The following is a 17,743-nucleotide window of genomic DNA, read 5'->3' as shown; positions in this document are numbered from 1 at the left end:
TGCCTAGGAGTCCTGGACTGGACATACAGAATTTTTCAAGGAAAAGTTGTAGACACATCTTCCTCTTCCAAACTTATTTAACATGGGGTATTTCAGTAGACAAGCTTTGCTTTCAAAAAGGCTAAACACTTAAGGCACTGTGCTGAAATCCATTTTACTTCATAAAAACTTTTTAAAGTCACCAAGGGAAAACAAGGAAGTGAATGTGACTATAAATTAAGCAGGTCTTGAGTGCTATCTTGAATTTCTGTGGGCTTATATGCTCAGTTTTAAGTATGTTCTTCCTGAAATGCTTTCCTGAAGTAAGGTTTCTGACTTTATATGAAACATCATTTGTAATAGAAAGCTTGCATGTTTCCTTTGATAAGCTGCTGAATAGTCTTTATTATCCCTGCATCTCTGTGAGGAGATAGCACTAAAGAACCAGATATTTTGCACTTAGGACAAGGGGTAATGGCTTCAAACTTAAACAGGGGAAGTTTAGATTAGATATAAGGAAGAAGTTCTTTATTGTGAGGGTGATGAGGCACTGGAATGGGTTGCCCAAGGAAGTTGTGAATGCTCCATCCCTGGCGGTGTTCAAGGCCAGGTTGGACGAGCCTTGGGCAACATGGTTTAGTGCAAGGTGTCCCTGCCCATGGCAGGGGGGTTGGAACTAGATGATTTTTAAGGTCCTTTCCAACCTTAACGGTTCTATGATTCTATGATTCTATGTATAATTGGATACTTGGTATTAATAAGAAAAATCCTTCAGAGGAAAGAGGAATAAGAGCAGATTTTTACTATGTTATAATGGGATGGAGGTATTTTAGTATTCAATGTGATAAGGAAATGTCAGTATCACTACATACTCATTAAGGGAAACTTGATGGTGCCAGGTACTCCTCTTATAAGTCTCCTTTACAGTTTTGACGGTCTGCTCTGTATCTGCACTGATGGCCCTTCCCTAGCAGCCTGAAGAGACCTTTCAGAGCTCTGTGGAGGAGCTGTGAGATACATGAGAGTAAGGTCCCTCGTGATGGTGCGCATCTTACCAAATGTATTACAAGTTGTTATGCATGGGCTCTGTCTCTGTTAGGCATTTCCAGCCCAATGAGTTATGGACCTTACCTTGCTGCAGAGTGAGCATGGAAAAGAGCAGGATGAAGCCTCTGTACCAAGGTGAGCCAGGAATCCTTTTCTGCAGTCTATTTGGCCACCCAGGCTTTTCTGCATAGTGGGATGTTCTCCAGTGCAGCAAAGGACTCCACACTGGATAAAGTTCACAGTATCATGGCAGTCGCATTCATCTCCTTATCTGCTGTCTGCTTTAATCTAAGGCCTATAAGTTTTCAGACCCTCACACCTACTCCTAGCACTTTCAAGGTTGTTTGAGAGTTCTGCAGTAGTAAAGGCACCTGCCTATCTGGCTGTCAGTTTAACATTCCTGGGCTTAGATGTATTTTTCCCTCACTGGTTCCGTCTATGTATGTTTTCTTTGCACTTCCTTTCTTTTCTTTTTCCCTGCCTTTCCCCACCACACGTATTTTTCCTCTTGGGACGTTCTGACCTGTCACTGCCTTGTGTCTTGCCATTCACGTCTCCCCTAACCAGGTGGGGAATGTTTTCTAAAGGCTCTTGCAGAACTTTTGCAGACACTTATCACCCTGGAGTGAAAGCTGACATCTTTCGTGGCAATCGGAAAGTATGCCTTGTCTCAAAGCCCAGTTTCAACCAGGTCTCTTCATGCACTCTTGCACTCTTCCACAACCCATGTTGCCCCTTTTTTCTGAAAACTCTAGTGTTGTCAAGCAGTAATTGCATTTCCCTGCTAACAACCTGTGAGCTGTGTGGATCTCTGCCAGTCTTTCCTCCCATCTCAAAGTTAAATGAAGCAAATGAAAATTGTTCCCGGTCAGGCCATCTTTAGCATGTGTCACCTCTTGACCCTCTGTGGTGAGCCAGATGCTGTGCAGGTCCAGCAGTCGCACGCCTGCCAACTGGGTCAGTCTGTTGGCCTAACAGGGAGGAAGCGATCGGGTGGTGAGGTGAGCTGAAGCGTCTGTCTTTTGTTTTTCTTTCTCTCTCCCCCCCCCCCCCCCCCCCCCTTTTTTTGTCTTTTATTTTTTACTTTGCTTTGCTTTGCTAAGGTTGGATTAGTGAGCGGAAGCTGCCACTGAGTCTGCATTGTAGGGGGAACTCTCGCTGCCTTGGTTCAGCAAGAGTTTATGTGCTCTCAATCTTTCCTGAAGTTTCTATCTTGCAGGCCCAGTGATTTCCTGTTTCCTTCTTGCTGGCTCTGATCTTCACAGAGATAGCGCCAAAGCTAGAAAGCACTGTCTTAGGGTCAGAGAGTAATTCTACTAACTTGCAAGCACTTAGTTCCAGCTGCTAGCAAAACAGCAGACTCCTTAAATGATCTCCTGTGAAGGTCCCAGGAATCTGCTACACTGTGTTACTTGTGAAGACAGAGGCTGAAAAACTTTTGTAACTAGATTGAACAGCCAGTTTAAGGTATTACATTACCAGAGCAATGTGAAAATTCTAAACAGTCCCGTGAAATAGATCATAAATGCCTCCTATAGACATTTGTTGTTGGTTTTTTTTTTTTCCCTCTGATGTTTACACATTGGTGTTCATAGTTTTTTAAAACCTGGTATGTTCAAAGCTACATGGATGCAGTTTCAGCTTTGGAACTATTAAGTATGAAGGGCATGAAACACATACTTTTACACACCTAGTAATATGGAAATTCTTGTCTGTTCAGAAATGGGTTAGGTTTTGATTACTCTCAGGTTTTGCCTTCTGTTCTCCTTGAAGGTACCCATGTAGCTTTTGCTGCACACAGTTATGCTGGAGCCAGCAGTTTTCCTCATTCAGTGCAATACAGAAATGCCAAGGTTTTAGGGAAATTAAAGCGAGTTGAAGAGGCTCAGTACTTAGTGGGAAGAAAATGTAGATGGTTAAACTGAGACATAGAAAGATTAAGTGCTACAGCCGTTACGTGGGGAATCAATCTACTTTGCAGATCAGGACTGGACATCTTTAAACTGCCCATCAGCAAGTCAAGAGGGAATTGGATTGTGCTTTTAAAGAAATGAATGAGCTTCAAGGGAGGGAATGTGAGTTAGTAAAGCTGACTTACTTCTGGCGGCACACACTTTGTCACGCCAAAGCTCACTTGTGTCTGCTCTCTCTCTGCTCCTTCTCTCCCTCTATCCCTCCTTCGTTCCATGCAGGTCCCTTCTTCTTCCTTTGACATGAGCTGCAGGTAGGATTTGCTTAAGCCTCAATCTCAGAAAGCAGTGATAAGCAGAAGTATTTGCTCTGTTCTTCCGCAGTAATTTACTCTGTTTGTTCACAAAAGGAGACTGGCAGGGTCTTTTCCTGCAGTCCAATAAGCTGACGTATTTAGAATCATAGAATCATAGAATAGTATGGGTTGGAAAGGACCTTAAGATCATCTAGTTCCAACCCCCTGCCATGGGCAGGGACACATCTCACTAAACTGTGTCGCCCAAGGCTCTGTCCAACCTGGCCTTGAACACTGCCAGGGATATTTACATCCCATAAGTGACCTGCCAGTAAGAATGGCAAACCTTCCTTTGTGCTGCAGCACAACTTGACTTTTTCTCCATTTGGTCATAGGCATCTCGCTAGTCCCTTGCATGACTTTGAGTGTGTCCTCTGATTTTACACCACCTTTGCAGAAACGTAATTCAAAGAGACACGGATACTATTCTGTTTAGGTTGCAAAGCCCTTTCCTCTCAGTCTATACTCAGAGGACCCTTAGGGCTCCTCTCAGCAGACTGCCTCACCAGTGCAGGGCCCGGGAGTCCTGCCGCTGCAGCCACTGAACTTCAGACGGGGTTTTGGAAAGCAAGAGGGAGAAAGACAATGCATTTTTCTGTTTCAGGACAAAAAAGGGTCAGAGATTCCACGGGTAAGTTCAGAATTACATGAAGTTTTGTCTGCTTAACACAAAATGTTCCTAAGGTAGTTTTACAGCAGTAATTCATGTTTTAGAGAGTAGTTTTTGAAAGCACAATAGCTTCTTTTAGCTTCTTCTTAGCTACAGTAAGAAAACAATAGTTTTCTTACTGTAATGGCTTAAACGGTTTCCATAGAGGGAAGCAGACCTCATCATTGTTTTTCAGTGCCATGTGAATATATGCATTAGTGGGAACTGTGTTCATACTGGCTGCAGTTGGTTTTGTTTTTCGAAGTGTGGTGTTTTCTGCATTCAGGGAAGGAAAAAAAAAGGGGTAGAGCATGCAGTGTTTTCAGATGTTATCTCATGCATGATATTTTCCGATTTCATTATAGCATGTAATTTGGTCCTTTCACTAAGCCAGGGGTTTAGTGTAGGACTTGGGAAAAAACAGCTTCTCTACCTCATGCTGAAAAAAAACATTACATAAAAGAAAGGAGGTATAAATTTTGACTAGGTGAGTAAAGAACACTGCACAGCTACATGGTCTACAGCTGTGCTTTACCTCACCACTGCCAGTCATTCCCACTATACATCACATACATAAGCCCATGTCTGCTAGAGATGTATGGAAGGGCAGTGTTTTGGGGCTAGTTATGGACTGTATGAAATGGGCTCTGATGAACACCTGCTCCCAAACACCACAATTCTTCCGTTATGTGGGTTTAAGTGAAACTCAAAACCATAGTTAGTGTTTCTTGTATTTAATTTGCAAAATAGACTTACAGTGCATACACAGGATACTGGCCATATGCCATAAAAAGTATGCATCCTGTGCAAAGAAAAATTAATATCAAAATTAACTCATTGGAGACCTTTTTTCTCCCCTTACCCCATGGAGTTACCAAGCTCAGGCAAACTGGGACTACAGTGCCAGTGAATCAGTAATGCAGAGAAAATGCTCATGCAAGATTTATACAACAGTTTTGAACATGCGATGCCAAAAATGTGGGTAGAGGCACTCCTCACAAATATGTGTAAAGCCCTTGTATCATGAGATTACTCTGATTGCTGCAGATTATTCCCATCTCTTGTAATCAGTTCAGACCAATTGCTGCTTTCCAAAGCTCACTTGCATCAGCTGGGAAATAACTGTTACCGTGAAACTCCACTGTGATCTGCTTTTGATTGCGCTCCTGCTTAGAGAAAAAGCAGTAAGCAAGATGATGAAAACAATTATAGATAGCTACAAGCCCACTTGCTACTATCTACCTTCATAATTCAATTTAAAACATTCCATTAGCCAGTGGGGTAGCAAAATATTTTTTTGTCAGAAACATCACAGATAATATTCCTTTTTTTTTCTTCCAAATTAATGCATTAGCTTTCTGAGCTCAAGGACATCCTCAGAGTGCCTGTCTCACTTGCATGTTGAAGTCTTTTAGTAAGGTAAAATACACAATGGCGGATAGGCTATCAGCATGGATAAGTTTAATAATGAGTTACCTCTTAGAATCACAAGGACTTCAAAATGTGCACTACTGTGTAGGTGTGATTCACTCACCCACGTTTATTACATCTTAGGTCTTGGTGTGCTATAGCCTCTCATGTTAAGGCATCTCCTTTGGACTAATAACCCAGGCTCCTTTAAAGCCAGTGAAGAATGAAAGGTTCTTCCACAAGGCAAATCTCCCCATCCTATGATTCATGTCAAGGGTGGTGGTCAACCTATTGACATCAAGCACAGATGACCCTTCACCGCTGAGCTGATGGCCAGCCTTTTGTCAACATTGGGTGCAAAGTCCTGTTTGAACCAGTGCTAGTCAAACGAGTGTCAGACTGCTCTTAAAACATGACCCCTTTTCCTGCCTCTAGACAAGGCATAAATTTATCCTGGTCTGAGAGGTTATAAATCATGCTTTGAGGAGCCAGGAGAAAGGAATGTGTTATTACGAGGAATTAGTACTCCATGTTTGCATTTCATTAGCACTTAGAGGCCACAGTCAAGATCAGGATCTGGATAGATGTTACACAGTGGGTGGGTGCAACAGTGAGAAACAGGAGGGAGCTTGAGTTTTGGAAGAGGTCATGGGAGAGCTATTCCTGGCCCATCAGAGAAGGGCATCCAATGCAAGCAAGGCATCATGGAAGAAAGAGAAAGAAGGTGGCATGTTGGTAATTAATGGCAAAGGAAGGAAGAGATATGAGAGACGTTAGCTGTACGTCTCTCATATCTCGTAGGTGGGGTTTCGATGGAGTAAGAGGTACTTAAATATCCCAGTTACAACCTCATGTCTCATTGAAACAAGCCATCCCGAAAATTGCGTCAGCCAAGGTGGCCCATTCTCCCAAGTGCTGAGTGCTAAGAATGCAGTTTTACTTGGAAGACGATGGAAAACTCATGAAAACCAAGTATGATGGGGACCACTTCATCCTAATTCTCAGAAAAAAGAACTTGAAATATGTAAGTGGTATTTCTTGATAGCCAATCTGCTAAAAAAAATCTGTTTTCTTTGGATTCAATGTGTGCAGCAAATGGTAGAACATCACGCATTGCCTACTATAAACATGCCCGTTGGGAGCCTTCGTGTTAGAAAAGGCTTTGACTATCAGACAAATTTTGTGTAGGTGCTTGCAGCTTTCTAGCCAACTCCAGTGGAATCAGTCAGTAGATAAAAGCATTGTTCCACCTCAGGATAGAAGCTGTCTTTCAGAAACAAAAATATTGGGATTTGTTCAGCACTGTAACAAAATTTCTTATTTCTGTGTGTCTGGAGATGGCTAAACAGAAACTGTGCAGGAATCTTTCCTCACTTTTTACAGATTGCAGATAGACACTTCAGTTAGTCTTAGCCATTTAAAAATTAGGATCTTATTCTCAAGAGTTTAAGCTTGCTTTGCAGTCAATGTAGGGAGACAGACCACCCATAATGTGGATAAGTTGAGCTGCTTTCTGTGATCAGTGGAGAACACTTTACAACTGAACAATTCAGTTTTAGTCAGGTAAAATCGAATTAAATTAATAACATGAATGACTTGCCAGATACCACATAGCCCATCAGTGGCATGATTCCTGAGCTGGGTACTGACTGGTGTGCAGGCTTCAAACATGCCTACCCTGATTTAGAACAAAACTTACCCAAACTAGGGGGCAACCAGAGATTTTCGTTTGGGGCTGCAGCTGCAGCATAGCAGGTACATGTCTGACTTGGGTTTAACTCAACTCATGGAGGTAGTTTTGCAAGCACAGAGTAGCGTTGAGGAGCTGAGGATATAATACTGTCTCTCCATCATCCCCTTCGCGGTTAGCTAGTTTAGAGCAACCTCAGGTAGATTCACCATACTCTAGTAGTTACCGGAAATGACTATAGGGGGGACTTTTGAGCACTGTCTCTCCTGATGTACTGCTCCCTTTGATCAGAGCATTTCCTTGACAGACTGCATGGGCAAATCCTAATCCTGAGATTTCTCATCCTACCATGGCAGCCTCCTAGGTTTGGTAACTAAACCATGCTCCTGCCTACTCCAGGTATTCCCTAAACACAGCAGGGAGTAAGCTAAGAAACACTGCAGTTTTGTGCAGTGGTACTTCCACTTTTTAACAGTGGTACTTCCATCTAATAGCAATTTAGACACCTAACGGTGTCTAGCAGCATTGGTGGCTCAAACTGTTAATACTTCAAGCCCATCTGCAGGAGATGCTAGGTTGGCCTCCAGAGGAAAGGCTCCCATGAGCACAAGGGTAGCAATTGTACATGCACACGAAAGGACGATGCCTCCAACCCCCTTTTCCTCTCCCTCCCTACAGAGTCAAACCAGAACAATCACAGCTCACTCTCATGAGCAGGGGAAGAGGTATTGAGCATTCAGCCAGTCACCCTCTCCTCTGGGAAGAAAGCAGTGGCTGGACCAAGGGGTTCAGTCCTGAGAGACTGGATCAGCACAGGGTCTCAGGTTAAGCTCCAATGAAATACACCTACTTCAAGGCAATGCTAGGAAAACACCTCATCCAAGGCCACATTTTATTGGACACTGTATCAGCAGCCTGTAATGACTCTCACGCCCCAAAATCACTTGAATGCAATTAACATAATATAACTAACTGCACACAAATTACACATTTTCAATTAAATAAATGTGCATTGAAGAAATTTAAGGTCACTTGGTGGACAGTGCTAGTGAAATCCTCCTTTCCTCCCAGGCTGGGTTTGGGGTAGCATATCTCTGAGGTATGTATTTAAACTCCACTCCCTGTGTCAACTAACAAAATAGGGGGTCATGTAGTTAGTGTTTGCAGTTGCAGCAGACAGGGAGTTCAGAGGACTTGCCAGATCCTCCTTGACCTTACTTCCTCCCTCACATAGAAGTACATTTTCCAGTTAGGAAGTTAAAACTAAGCGATTCTGATCTGAATTTTCTTGTCTTTTCCAGCTACTTCTACATCTACAACTGGGACAAGTCATCTCACAAAATGTGACATAAAGCAGAAAGCCTTCTGTGTAAATGGGGGAGAGTGCTACATGGTTAAAGACCTGCCAAACCCCCCAAGATACCTGTGCAGGTAAGAAAACCTATTTCCTTATTTTGGTGGAGCCACCAAGTTCCAGAAATGCTTTTTCTTCAAAGGAGCACCTGAACAATCTCTTTTCCTGTATTTGTGGCATTAGATATTTCTTCATTTTTAAGGATGTGGATGTGAAAATAACCCACCAAGAATTACCTCTGTGTTCTATGTGTGAGGCATAACAGAGGCTAACTGGGAAAACTTCCCACATGACACTTCCACAGCAAGCCCCATTGATGTTTACATGGCATGAAGTAGCACAACCTGAGCCTTATGTTAGAAACAATGAAACAGATACTGCGAACTAACTGCACTGCAAATAGCTAAAAAAGGTGTGTGGATAACTGCATTGGATAAATACCCTTTAAAGGGGACAAACGGGTTATTTATATTTTCTGCTGTAGTAGCTACTTTCTGAAGAGACCAGATTTACGACTGGAGTTTTTGCTGTTGTGTTTATTTACATAAAAAACAATGAATGTCATGGTAATTGATGGAGGTTAATATTTTGTGTGAGGTTCTTGATTCACGAAGTCATATGAATTTATTTTGAAGGGTGTGCTTGTGCACCATTCTGAAGTCCTGGCCTGTGCTGTATTGGGCTGTTGCAATAGTCCATTATGTTGGAGAACATCCATGAAGAGCTACAGCACTGTAATTCATATCCTGCCTGGTAGTGCATCACGTAGCATTTACCTCTGGAGCTGAACTAGTCATAGTGAGTTACTGCTTCCCTCTGACTTGAGAGGGAAGTCAGCATTTAAACCATGGGAAATGTACTTGGGACCTAGCAGGACTGAGCGGAAAGGGGGCATTTTTGTGAGGATGCTGCTGTTTTTCAGACAGAGAAGAGACAGTGGTCATTAAAGACTGTCACCTGCTGTAGCTGCATAGGTTTTCAGTCTTCTAGGACTAAAAGTCAAAAACACTAATTGTAAAGATGAGTCTGGTGGCTGAGTTAGGTAAAGGTCTATGATGCTTAATAAAACAAACAAATAAAGGCAAACAAAACCCAAACAAACAAAACAAAAAACAAACAAACAAAACCCAAGCTCCACAATGTTCTGCTTTACTTGTGAGTTTTCTTGGTTTTGTAGAAGGATGTTAGCTGCACTTTATGAGCTTTGTTTTGCTTTGATTTTTCACAGATTGCTCTGTTGCTGAAAGTGATGAATATTTCATTGATTTTAGAATCATTTTTAGCTAAAGTGAATATGGAAAAGTTACTGGCTCTGGTGGCTTGGATTCTTTTTTGAGAGAGAGACAGAGGAAGATTTGTGTTAAATTTACATAATCATTATGAGCCAGCAGTACAAGATGAGCAGTTTGCTATTACTCTCCAGGGCATGTACAAAAGAGCCTACCTGCCTGTTTTGACTTCCTATCCAAACACTGCTCAGAAAACTCCAGGGCAGAAGAGCTAAGCTTCTAGCAGACTTGCTAATAATTGATACTGTCTTGATAGATTCAGAGGTATGGGGACTTTTTTTTTTTTTTATTAAATTCAGAGATCCGACCGTGTTTGTTCTTTGATGTTATTGGCTGATTTTTTAATTAAATGTCTCAGAGACACTTGAATGAAGTGGGGATCTTTTCCCCCTCTTGTAGACAAGAAATAACCTTTAATTCTAAGGCTGGAGTTGAAAGAAAAGGCAATTCCCAAATTTGGCAGATGTGCCTCTCTCTGGGTGGCCCAAGACCTATTTGGAAAAAGCACCAGAACTGTAAAGTCAGAGAGAGTGAATCTCATTTGCAGTAAGGCAGTGGAAAAGGATTCTTATCCTGAGGACAGTCAGGGCCACTGGTATTTTACAGGGCCTTTTGCTATGCTCTCTAATACTTGCCAGAATTGAAACTTTATGTTGTGTAGCAAAACAGGACATAATACAGCAGCGTAAGTGTGAGTACTTGAAAGTGGGTGTACTGGGAAACTGAAGAAACAGAATACAGTTCTCTTCTTAGTTCATTAAAAATACAGATGTCTACTTTTAATTCATGTATTCCAGTGTTAATTAAAATAAGTATCTAACCAGTACACATTGCCTTCATTGTTCTGAGAAAATAAATCTTCCCCCAGAACATGCCTGTGGAAACAGAATGCTTGAAATATGGTACTTGCTCTTCATATTTCTGCCTCAGTAGCAAGTTCACATTTTTCCATATGGTCCATCTGTTGAGAGCAAAAACAAAATTTCTAAAGCATGAGCCATATCATTCTAAATTGGTTTTATCCCTAACCAAAAAAAACATGACTCAGATTCACAATAACCATGGAATTTTCCAAGTGATATCTCAGGTTTTGTAAACCTCCTTTCTGTTAGAAAAAGGGAGCGCCTAAATCTCTCTTCTGTTAAAATCTAGCTATGTATTCAAAAATACAAAAAGAGTGTTTTGTAAAATACATAGTACTATGATCCAGACTGGAACAGATTTTGCTCTCACGGATACTGGCAAAAAGTTCGAGAAAATTCCCTACTTTCGAGAGGTAACCATGTGAAACACTCAAGAAACATGTGAAGACTTAGTAATGCATGTACAGCAACATCTGTGATAGCATGTATGATGTTCTCTCCGTGTATTTTAATTATGGCGTCAGACTGAACAAAACAATCTCAAAATATGAAAGATGAAAAAGGAAGCTATGAGACTACTTAAATTATTGTATGAAATTTTCAGAAGTTTCATAAGAACATGAGTCACATTTTGGAAACGTCATAGACTTTCGAAGCTTGGACATTACTGGCTTCCTATGAGACTGAGGTTCCTAAGTCATTTCTATTCAGTTGGAAAGGTGTCTCCAAATTCCCTGAAGACAAAAAAAACCCCAGATAGCTTCTTCAATAAATACAAAATTAAGACCAGAATTCCTAGGTTTTGCTTCTTACTTGAAGAAAAATTTATATGAATATAATATCCATTAAGCTTTTAGAGTGGTTTTTTTGAAGTATCCTACCAGGAAAGCCTTGCCTAATTGATTTCTTACTCACAGAGATCATCTTTCTAGTGCTTTCAGTGTTACTGAAGAAATTATTTTACATCTGAATTTCACTGTATGAAAATAATGCTTCTCTCTAACAGAAAGATGCTGCTGCTTTTCTTAATAGCAAAAGAGTGAATTACATACTTTTAATGATATAGCCATTTTCTATATCCATTGTCATGTAAAGACCTTGGTGGAATAGAAATTGATGGAACATTCTTAAAAGCAGCAAAAAGAGGAAATTTGTTTCCATAATACTAGCAAAAGTTCCAGACATATTCATTCAACAGGCTGGATGGAAGTAATAGTTCTGACTTAGGCTATGAAATGGATTACTAAAAATGAGAGTACACTGTACTTCCCATGGAGAAAAAACATTCTTCCATAATGTATTTACTTATAAGCAGTGGAGGAAATGGAAATGTGAGGTCCTCATCCATTCAGCCATTCCTTTCCTGCCGAAAAAACAGTTTGATGACATGCATTCAGTACAAATGAATTTTGCAACTACTTTGTGTAGAGAAAAAAAAAATCATATTCGTATATGTGTTTTAGTATTGTGGTTTCATCCAGTTAATGCAACAAATAAATAGTCCAAGTAGTCCTTTTTAGGCAGAAAGGAAATTATAAGGCTTTCGCAGCACAAATGTCTACTTGCTGCCTGAGTCGCTTCACTCCAAATTTTGATAGTGTCATAAAAGAAAATAGTACATGGGTAATGAACTAGGAAAGAAAGAGTCAACAAGAAATAACATCTGGAAACTTTGAGTAGGCCAAAGTGTTTTCAAAACCATACCGTCGCAAGCTGTTTGTAAAAGCACAGTCTACAGTAAACAACCCACCAAACAGGACTGGAAGCAGTGCTGCACTGAATATCTGAGCAACAACATGTCTTCAGCATTCACACCTAATCATAAGTGGGCAGGCTTATCTCGGCTGTCGTCTCGGCTGGCCCACCCTGGACCATTCTCAGTGGCAGGTGCTGTAACCCATTTGCTGACAATGGTTTCAGAGCGAGTACAAACACACCTGAACTGTTTTGAGCACCATCTCAACAGGGCTGACCCTGCTCAGTCTGGAAGGGATTTCAGCATTGTCTAATGCCAGTGTTCAAGTTGTTTTCACCACCTCCACAGCTGCACCAACATCTGAAAACAACCATAGACAGAGCGAGCAACCACTACTGGCCAGTGAAAAGAGCAAAGCCTGAAGCTTTTAATCAGCAGCTTGTTCACTGGGATTGTGTAGGGTTGAGCCTGACAAACAAGATGTAGAGGTCCCTGTGAAATGAAAGCCAACACAGGTGTGAATGCCATCTTTCCAGGGATGGGTATTTAACAACATCACCATAGTGCAACATAAAACTGAAATCATAGGGGTAAGCCATTCAGTAACACAAATCAAAATGTCTTCTATCAAAGGCATTTTGCCTTCTCTTAGAGAGGCATTCTATCATGCCCAGCGATACCACTTTTTCATGACAGTTATCTGTTGCATTTTTCTCAACTGAATATATCCGTGGAGACTAGGATCTCTCCACACAGGATGCTTACCAAAAGATGTGACCTTGGCTCTGAAGAACATAAACTCCCTTCCTTTGTGAACAAATACATTACAGCAAATCAGCTCCAAAGAATCATTTGCAGATCCTCCAAAAGGACCTTGATTTTACAAAATAATTCCTGCATGTTTTACTTGAACAAGATACTAGTGTTTATGTCTGACACTGGTCCTCTGCCAAAGTGATTTTCTGGAAGTCCCACTTGTACAAGGGCAGCATCCCTGACCCCTAACCTTAAGGGCTAGAAACAATTGTGGAACAGTGGAATTTGAAATATCAGGACAGCTTTCAGTGCACATGAAACTTGGATGGACAGAAGAGATGGAAGATTGTTCTGAACAACATGCATTTGCAAATAAGAAGGATCTTTGCAAGTAAATGAGGAAGCAATTTGAAAAGGAGACTTGCACCAGATTGGCAGCAGGAGAAAAAGAGGAGATGATTCTCACACCATGACAAACTCATGGAGAGCATCAATAAGACAGGCAATGCAAGTGAAATGTATTCAGGGAAGCACATACCAGGTAAGTTCAGGTTGCACACTGAATAAGAGAGGATAGAAGAAGGAGAAGGAAAGAAGATTGACATCTATAGATGTTTAGCGTGGTGGAGAGTAATTCACACTTATGTTTGAAGCACAGAAGCCTGCATTGCTATAGTGATTTTTTGGGAGCCTGAGCTCTGCCCCAAAATGGAGAATAAAGGTGCAGGAAGAACTGACGGCCAGCAGCAGAAAAGACAGGCAAAGCACAGAAGAGAAATTCCTTCACTATGACCAAGGGGAAAGCTGCACTGAAATTTGCTGCAAGAAGAGCTTATGAACTGGAAGGGCGGACAGTGATGGGGCTTCAAATTTTGAGACCACCTTTGCCTTCTCATCTTCCTTATTGACTGGACTGACTATTTTTTCATCTGTCAGCCATGTTGAATCTACCTCCTGCCTTGGGATCTGAGTTGGTCTTCTCACTTTTTTGATTATTATTTTTCTTTTCTTTTTTTTTTCTTTTTTTTTTTTTTGTGGTTGCTCTTTTAACTATTCCCCTCAAAGGAAATTACTGGAAGACATAACATGTTATTATAGAAGTAGGGAAATCATGGTATTTTCATAGATTTTATGTGACTGGTGAAAGCAACAGTGTAAATTGCTGTTTTACACTGCTTTGCAAATTTAGAAAAAACTTACTCTGGTGCCTTCATGAGGTGGCATAAGTGATGAGCTGATATACATTTTTGCTAGTCTTGATTCTTCTTTTTGTTCTGTCTTCCCCCCCACCCCCTACCCCTCAAAACAGACAAGCAAAAAGAATTCCTAGAATTTTTTTTTTTTTTTTTCCCTCTGGTGGATTTTTGCTGTAAATTTTGCAAAGTGTTATCTTCCGGAAAGGTTACACTTTCTCGCCCCTTTTCTGATCATTTTTCTCATAACGCCTACTAGGAAGCCACTTAGTGCACTCCCGTCTCCATAGGCCAGCAGGTGTCAGTCTGTTAGTGCAGTGGTGTTGGTGTACTATTGCTTATCACGTTTTTGCCCTTTAGGTGCCAACCTGGATTCACTGGAGCAAGATGTACTGAAACTCTGCCCATGAAAATCCAAAACCAAGAAAGTATGTTAAAATAATCTGAACTTTGCTTTCTTCCCCAACTACAGCAACAAAATCAATAGTACTTGGTGTTTTCACAGTTCAGCTGGAACCGGCCTCTTTATGCACTAATTTATGACCTGATTCTCTAAAGTAAAATCTGTACTCCATGGCATTATTGACCTCCAAAATGTTTCTCATTTGTGTGATTTTTGATCTTTCCATCCGTTCACAGATACATTTGCATTGCACACATTGGCAGCTTTCTTGTTTGGGAGACTGCTGTAAAGTGCAACCCTAAAAGAGCAGACTCATGGGGATGAGTGATGTGTCCTTGCTGCCTTGTGGAAAGTGCATCCTAAAAGCAATTTGGGAATTTGGAATGGTGAATTTCTGCCTCGAAACATCTCGAAACACACTTTGATCTGGATTGGTTTGGTTTTGGCTGGCTTTTCAGGGAGGGGGATTTCTTTTCATTTCCACAGAGCAAATGAGTTGCTCTCAGCATCTTGAGCCATTTTGACACGCTAAACCGAGATTCAGTTTCTGAAAGTGAACTCACCAAGTCATATCAGTTCACACTGAAGGAGCTTCTTTCTTAGCATATATTCACCTCTTCTCTTTTCTCTGTTTTTTCTCTACCATTTTTTTTGTTTGTTTTTCCTCTCAGGTGCCCAAATGAATTTACTGGTGATCGCTGCCAAAACTACGTAATGGCCAGCTTCTACAGTACGTCCACTACCTTTCTGTCTGTGCCGCAGTAGAAGCATGCTCAGTCGGTGCTGCTTTCTTGTCGCTGCATCTTTCCTCCAATTATTTATTTTTAATCTGTAACTAGATTTGTTGCCTAAGGCCTAATATTGATTGTCTCTGCCTGTTGCATGAAAATGATAACAAAAAGCAATTGCAATACTCTCCTGGATTGTTTGACATTGAGGTTATGGGGAAATGAGAGACTTAGGAATGCTGTAAAATTAACATTAATGGTGTGATATGGACTCGCCACTGACATCAAGCAGTAAAAGTGCAAAAACGACGTTTTGAAAGACTTGCATTTTATTTACCACAAAAAGCTTATGAATCTTTGTAGAGGGCAGTACTCCCCCACCAAATGGAAAGCTAGCTAATCCTCTGCTTGCATACGAGATTTGTACTCAGACCTTACAAGTTAAAGGTAATTGACATGCTTACATTGGTTCTAATGAGCACATGCCAAACTGGATCTAAATGTTCCTTCTCCTCATTGACCAAGTTTCAGGGCAAAAAGACACAGAAAGAAAAAGAAAAGGGGGAGAGACGGCATAAACGATAGGGTCTGACATACTTATTTGTGGGTAACAGGTGCAGGAGATCAAGTATTTCAGAGCCAGATTAATTGGCCAAAGAAATGTATTAGGCAGACACACATACACATGCGCGCACACCCACCATAGAGGACACTATGTCAGACTGCTGGTAGAATGAGCACTGCAGTCACATGTCTCATAAGTGTAGAGGGATGGGTTAGTTATTATTACTTGTCAGGGACAAAACAGAAAGTACACTGAATATTTATTTTATCTTATTGGCTACAGCAAAGTCAAAGGTAACATATAAGCAAATCTCTTAGATCTTACATTTTAATGCATGTGTACTATTCATAATTAATTGTCTCTGGCACCCAAATGTACTATGATCTAAGAGCAATATTATAGGAACTGTTTTCTTTATGGATTATTTGCCGTCATAGATTTCAGAGACTATAGGCTAGCTTAATTTAATTTCCATTAGTATATAGGGCAAAAAGCTGTTAGCATGTGCTGGACATTTTGGAGCCTGAAGATCTGCATAGGTTTTCTCTTATACTGATGGATGAAAAATGTCCATACATAATTCATACTGCCCATCGTGTAAGCTACCCATGTAAATCTCAAGGGTGCTGACTAGAGACCAGACCTTCCAGCATTCAAGTGTGTATTTTATGCCCTGTTTTAAAAGCTTTATTGGTGTGAGTTATTTTTAAAATGCCTCTGGTAACTATGTATTTGAAAATTTTTATGCTGTTACAGTGTTTAAGTTTACCATACATTAGATTTAAATGGCCTTTTCTGTGTATTGTGGTAAAAGTACAGTTAAGCTTTTCTGATCTTAGAAGAATCATTTAAAAGGAGGTTGTGTAAAAATATAAGATCCATTGTTTGCTGCTGAGTTTACCCTGAAAACTGTGGAAGAATTCTATGTTGACTATAAATTGATTTTGCTACCCAGGGAAAAAAGAAAAATAGTTTTAGGTGCAGTTTCCCTTATTAGTTTTTCAATTTCCTGACTCTGGTTGGGATTTTTAAAGGTATTTTGGGGCAGTAGGTGTTTTCTGAAGTTGCATCCATGGAAAACGCATAGATGCCCCTGCCTTGCTGCAAGTTATGCTCATATGTAAGTCCTTAAGCTAGTCCAGTACTGCTGTCCTTGAAATGCACTGGCAGGAGAGCACACCACTACCTACCCTAGGCTATTCTGAGAGCCCCAGTGATGGCTGTGAGACTGGCACTTCTAACTACCCCGCATCTGCAGCATAACATCAGGTTTCTTAAACTGCTACAAATCTTAAAGTGACACTTTTGGAAAGGGTCGAGTGAGGGCAAATATAAGTAAAAAATAATAATTGAGGAACCGTTTATATAACTTTTTATTATTACAGCCAACACCAACCAAAGCATACAGTTAAAAAGGGGACTTAGAATGAGAGTTATCTTCAGACAAATACTGTATTTGGGGCTTGAAGCCAAGCTCGTATTTTGCACCAAAAATTATTGCGGGTGATTAACTTAGCTCTGCAAATGCAGCTTTTGCAAAGTTCAGAGCAAATTGGGTTGTTAAAGAGCATAAGTGCCAGTAGGAAACAAAAGTGTGCATGTGAACTGTACAGTGCAATCTAATTTTACTTGATTTCAGAAGGGTCTGTCTTCATTTGGAAAGAAAGGGTCAGTGAGGTTCCACACCAGGTGTGCCTAGTGATGAGCTGTTACTATCTTTAGGCCCTGTATTTGGCTGTTGAGGAAAGTTATCCTGCCCTAGACAAGCTTTGCTGAGGGCCTTCTGCCAGATCAAAACAAGGCTGATGCTGAGCATTTTGTAAATCCCCTGTCCCAGCAGAGTGCAAGGGTAACT

At 40.8% G+C, this 17,743-nt stretch overlaps 1 protein-coding gene across 8 annotated transcripts in view; it reads left to right on the top strand.

Moving 5' to 3' along the window:
• Nucleotides 1-17,743, top strand: part of NRG1 (neuregulin 1) — a 293,355-nt gene that overhangs the window by 252,899 nt on the left and 22,713 nt on the right. For 5 of the 8 annotated variants that reach the window (XM_030469681.1, XM_030469678.1, XM_030469680.1 and 2 more), the window contains 2 exons: nucleotides 8,343-8,472; nucleotides 15,267-15,325. In XM_030469681.1, coding sequence (XP_030325541.1) covers nucleotides 8,343-8,472; nucleotides 15,267-15,325 — 189 coding nt within the window. Of the gene's footprint in view, nucleotides 1-6,356; nucleotides 6,376-8,342; nucleotides 8,473-14,552; nucleotides 14,621-15,266; nucleotides 15,326-17,743 lie in introns of those variants that run through there. The other 3 variants (XM_030469685.1, XM_030469684.1, XM_030469686.1) reach the window with 3 other exon arrangements.

Source organism: Strigops habroptila, chromosome Z (genome assembly GCF_004027225.2).
Source record: "Strigops habroptila isolate Jane chromosome Z, bStrHab1.2.pri, whole genome shotgun sequence".
NCBI classification, from domain to species: Eukaryota; Metazoa; Chordata; class Aves; order Psittaciformes; family Psittacidae; genus Strigops; species Strigops habroptila.
This window is presented reverse-complemented; position numbering and strand designations above follow the sequence as displayed.